The 5,576-nt window shown below is 36.9% G+C and overlaps 1 protein-coding gene across 1 annotated transcript; it reads left to right on the top strand.

Annotated features, from left to right (window-relative positions):
- The first annotated feature begins 828 nt into the window (after positions 1 to 828).
- sptssa (serine palmitoyltransferase, small subunit A) lies at positions 829 to 5,576 on the top strand. Its single transcript, XM_023266674.3, has 2 exons — positions 829 to 1,004; positions 3,112 to 5,576. Exons 1-2 carry the CDS (start codon positions 902 to 904, stop codon positions 3,213 to 3,215), a joined length of 207 nt encoding a protein of 68 aa, XP_023122442.1. The 5' UTR covers positions 829 to 901; the 3' UTR covers positions 3,216 to 5,576.

Here is a 5,576-nt window from a genome sequence, read left to right as displayed (position 1 = left end):
TACTAGGGGGACCATCATTTTTGTCCAGGCCTGTTTCATGAGTTTATTTTTTAAAATAATTCTGTTAAACCACAGTTCAAAAGCAATGTCTGATTTTCATTGGTTAATTTTCATAGAATTTTTTTTTATTACTTTTGTCAGATTCAAATTATTTCTGTGACCATTGTGGGTTTTTCTTTCATTAACCGAGGGATACCAACAATTTTGGCCACGTCTGTATATACATATATCCTAACATTGAATAAACGTGCTGAGTAACTTCTTTCCATCTCTGGAGTAAACGTACAAACAACCTCCACTATTATCATTATTATTATTATTGTTATGCTATTGTTATCATTATTATTGTTATCATTATTATTATTATCGTTATTATGATTGTTATTATTGTCAAAATTGTTATTGTTATTATCAATATTATTATTATTGTTATTATTATCTTTATTATTATTGTTATTATTGTTGATAATAATAATGTTATTATTGTTATGATTCATATTATTATTAATATTGTTCTTTTTATTATCGTTATTATTATTATTATTACTATTATTATTATTATTATTATTATTATTATTATTATTATTATTATTATTATTATTATTATCGTTATTATAATAAAGTCATTGTATTGTATTCTATCATTACTACTATTATTGCTATCATTAATTTTATTTTTATTATTATTGTTATCGTCATTAGAAGCCGCTCTCATCTCTCTCGCTTTCATCTAAACTTTATTTAAGGATCAATAAACAGGAACTCCCTGGTTTGCGTCACTCCGTGAACGCGGAGCTGTGATTGGCTGCAGCGGGGCACCTTCTGATGTGACGTCACACGCCGCTGCTCGGAACCCGAACGGAGAAAAGCGGAGCTAATTAGCGGCTAAAGTCGGACCGTCATGGCGCTGGGAGACTGTTGGAAGCAGCTGTCCTGGTTCTACTACCAGTACCTGCTGGTCACGGCGCTCTACATGCTGGAGCCCTGGGAGCGGACGGTGTTCAGTATCCTTCACCGAGCTTACGGCCGCCAGACACGGCGGAACGGGAGAGCTAACATGCTAACACTAGCCCGGATGTCAGCGCAGCTAGCGTAGCTTTAGCAGCTAGCCTAGCTTTAGCTAACTTAGACTGTTTTTTACATAACTTAAAGCAGCTAAAGTTATTTTATGTTCACCAGTTAATGCTAGTAACATCTGTGTTGTGTTTTATAGCTAATTCGACGCCTTTATCATGAAACAATCGGCGTCTGTTTTCGTTTGAAATAGTCTAAAGTTTCGCCAACTGCTCGCATGTTGGAAGAAAAAACGGTTTTATGACTAAATGGTCTCATTTATAATGTTTTGATTAATGCCGAGTTAAAGAAACACCTAAAATGTTTAGAATACAGCTCAATGTCTTGTTCTACCTGGTGTTTGTATTTACCTGCAGGCTAAGGATCGTAAACACCTGAAACCTGTTATGGGATTTTGCATAGTAAAGTCAAACTGCTTCCTTGTTGCTGCCGTGTTGGTCTGAAGAGACAGAAAGATGTTTGTATTAACAGTCCTGTGTCACTGCCGAACTAAAGACTGAACACTGACGGATTAGAGAAGGTATAAGGTTTTATTGTACATTTAAAACTCGTTTAAAAGGCAGAATTCTTAACGAGGTTTAGCATGTGGGCGGTGTCGATGCTAAGCTAGCTGTTGATCCACTGGTCAGGTGATTAGCACATGCTAGTTACATGTATGTTCTACATGTTATTGTAGCTAAACTGAGGGGTTCACTTTCACTCCGTCATGTCACAGATTAATTAAATCTGAGATCTGTGCAGCAGGAAACTCCTCAGAATCATCTGATTTACCTGAAGGATCAACTTCCGTCAGTCACCTGGTGTCTTCCCTCAGGCTCAGGTGTGTTTGTTATGGTATGTTATGGAATATCACGGAGCTGCTGAATGTTAACTAGTCTGACAGGTAAACTCTGCTAATTTATGATGGGAGTTTATAATAATTAAGCACTGAAACTTGTCCAGAATGACTTGAAACTTTTCCAAAATGACTTGACACTTGTCCAAAGTGACTTAAAATGTGTCAAAAATTACTTGAAACTTGTCGAAAATGGCTTGAAACTTGTCCAAAGTGACTTGAACCTTGTCAAAAATGACTTGAAACTTGTCGAAAATGGCTCGAAACTTGTCGAAAGTGACTTGAAACTTCTCCAGAATGACTTGAAACTTCTCCAGAATGACTTGAAACTTGTCCAGAATGACTTGAAACTTATTTATGATGGGTTAAATAATGTTTTTCAAGCAGAAATCTTTAAATTTCTTTATAGACAGCTGAAAAACTGACATGTTTGGATGTTAACGTCTGCTGGTTAACAGCTGTGATGAAGACTGTAGTCATGACAACAGATGGAGGAAGTTTAGCTACGCCTCCTGAGGTTCATCCAGTCAGTCCAGATGTTTACTCCACTTCTTTAGAAGAGCTTCTGGTTGTTTAGTGTTTGTTGAAGACTGACGTTGATTTAATTCTACAGTTTCATTTATCAGAAGCTTTCATCCATCTGAGAGTAGATCCAACACCAGTAAGGATCTAGCCAGGGGGAAACAACCTGGATTAGAACCATAAAACAAGTTCAGATCTGATAAGAGGACTATGGTGTCTACAGGAAGTGCAGACGGAATAGGAATTTATTTGTTGTTGCTTTTAGATCAAGTGTAAAGGTGTTCAGTGAAGGGCAGGTTTTTAGTCTTTTCTTAAAGACTGAACGCAGTTTGGTAACTGGTTCCACCATCAGGGAACCACAGAGGACAAGAGTCCAGCTATGGACCGGTCCTGTTGTGGAGGTGGGGTCAGGAACCTTTGGCTTACAATTTGTCCAGAAAGACTAAAAGTTAATCTAAAATTACCTCAAACTTGTACAAAATGACTCACAATTTGTCCAAAATGACTTAAACTTGTCCAGAATGACTTGAAACTTATCCAGAATGACTTGAAACTTGTCCAAAATGACTTGAAACTTGTCCAAAATGACTTGAAACTTGTCCAAAATGACGTGAAACTAGTTCAAGTTGAATCTGAAGCAGCAGAAACTCGGTGTTTGTCCTCCTGAACTCGTCCTCCAGACTCACTGCTCGTCTCCGTCGCCGCCATGGCCATCTACACCGGATACGTCTTCATGCCGCAGCACATCATGGCCATCCTGCACTACTTTGAGATGGTCCAGTGACTCCGCCCCCTCACCTGTCCGTCCACCTGTCTGTCCGTCTCCTGGCTGTCGGACCCGGAGCCTCAGATCTGAACTGTTTAGGACTGGGAGCTGTTGGACGAAGGTGTTTCTGGTCTTCCTCATGGTTAGAAGTCGTCTGAAGGACAGAGGACAGTCGTCTCTCCGGTCTAAGAGCCAAATACGATCATTAGACGTCCAACTTTCTGTCCACTTTAGAGTCTTATGTCTCAACAAACCATCTGTCATAAGAAACCTGTTTAATTTCTACGTCTTTATTTGTCTCTGAAACCTTTTGGTAAACCAAAGACTCTGAACTGATCCAGTCACCGAGTTCTTCTGAGGCACAAAGTTCAGCCAGTTTCCCTTCTAGAGGCGTCTTCTAGGAACCGGTTCCAGCAGGAATCTCAATCTGCTGACTCTCTAAACCCTCAGACGCTGCTTCAGATTTCAGGTTGTCTTTCAGCCCTGAGACGTAATAAATGAGCTGCAGATGAAGACATTAAATCCAACTCATCCACAGTTTCTGCTGCTCTCAGATCAGTTTCATTGGAAGCAGTAAATCTGGGGTGGAAACTAAACCGAACTGGGCTTCATTTTCATCTCTTATCTGTTCTTTTTCTTGGAAATCGCTCTAGACTTTTATAGTTTCAGTTCTAGAAATGAGTAAATTAAAAAGATCTCAGATGGAACCTGATCTCATCTGTTAAATTTGAATATAATTTATATTAATTTTTCCTTCCAAGTTCCAGAGTTGTAGTTGGAGCTGCAGATGTTCTCTAACCAGGAGGAGGCGCTGTAGCTCCGCCTGCAGTATAATTAAACACAATTTAACTCAAACTTAAATTCACTTCAACTGCAGCTCAAAACATCCATGAAACCCAAACTGTTCCTGTGAGGAGAGAATCTGTTAATGTAAATTTAGCAGCTGATTGTTAAACTGCAGAATTAATTTAACTCCTCAAATGACACTGATCCATCCGCATCATTATGGGCTGATATTTTTGTAGTTTTCTGTCTCATTTTTGTCATATTTTGGCTTGTTTTTGTTGTTTTTTCATCTTGTTTTTCTCTGACTTGTCATTTGTCTCACATTTTTGTCATTTCATTTCTCATTTTTGTCGTTTTTTGTCTCGTTTTTGTAGTTTTTTGTCCGTTTTTTGTTGCATTGGAACGTTTTTGTCCAATTTTTGTCACTTTTTTGTTTTGTTTCGTGTCGTTTGTCTAATTTTTTTGTCATTTTCTCATTTTTGTCGTTGTGTGTCTCATTTTTGTAACATTTTGTCTTGTTTTTGTCTGGCTTGTCATTTTGTCTCACGTTTTTGTCATTTTTTTGTCTCGCTTGTGTCATTTATGTAATTCTTTTTATCTTTTTGTAGCTTTTTATACTTTTATTTTGTCTCTTATTTTGTTTCGTGTCGTTTTTTGTCATTTCTGTAATATTTTGTCGTGTTTTTGTTGGTTTTTTTGTGCTTTTATATCTGACTTGTTTCATTTCTCATTTTTGTAATTTTTTTGGTCTATTTTTTGTTGTTTGTTCATTTTTGTCTTTGTTTTGTTTCTTGTCGTTTGTCTAATTTTTTCGTTTTGTGTCCCATTTTTGTGATTTTTTTTCTTGTTTTTGTTATTTTTTGTCCTTTTTTGCCCATCGTTTGTCCATTTTTTTGTCGCTTTGGAACTTTTTTACATAAATGACACTCGGGTCGATCTGCTTCATCAAATAACTTCAGTTTAAACTCAAACCTGAGCTCAGCAATTCTTCCGGAAATATTCCAAAAAGAGAATAAAAATCTCTCTTTAACCAGTTTGTTTTTGGTTCATTTCCTCGAGTATAGTGGACTTTTTTTGTTCAAATAAGAGTAAAGTCCAGATTTATGTTCCTATTAAACATCATGTAGTCAGTAAGAAATAAACTAAACTTCAGAAGCTTTTTAAAGTTTCAGATAAAAAGTGTTTTTAGAGAAAACGGCTCCAGAGTTGATCTAAAAGATGGAACATCTGGAGGAGAGTTTGGAGCAAAGAGACGCATTCTCTGTTTAAATCAGAATCTAAAGACTTTCAGTTTGTTAAATATTTCTGAGAGAAGCTCAGCAGAGACAGTTTGTTGTGGATTTAATGTTGATGCAGAACAGAAAACTTTATTTAAAACCTCTCCTCAGATGACGGTTTGTCCTTTTTGCACAGAAACTTCAGATGAATTCCATTTTCTGTCCTCTCACTGCCTCTTGAAATGATTTGATCCTGAACTGTATAAACTCTTGTAAACATATTTGTAAAGTTTTCTAGTGTAGATGAGGTTTTTGTGTGTTTGTGATGCTGAATGCTGTTCTAGAGCTGAGAGCATTAAAGGGAGATTTCTCTGAA

This window comes from Amphiprion ocellaris, chromosome 20 (genome assembly GCF_022539595.1).
Source record: "Amphiprion ocellaris isolate individual 3 ecotype Okinawa chromosome 20, ASM2253959v1, whole genome shotgun sequence".
NCBI lineage: Eukaryota > Metazoa > Chordata > Actinopteri > Pomacentridae > Amphiprion > Amphiprion ocellaris.
The sequence above is the reverse complement of the archived record's forward strand: the minus strand, read 5'-3'. Positions and strand labels throughout refer to the sequence as shown.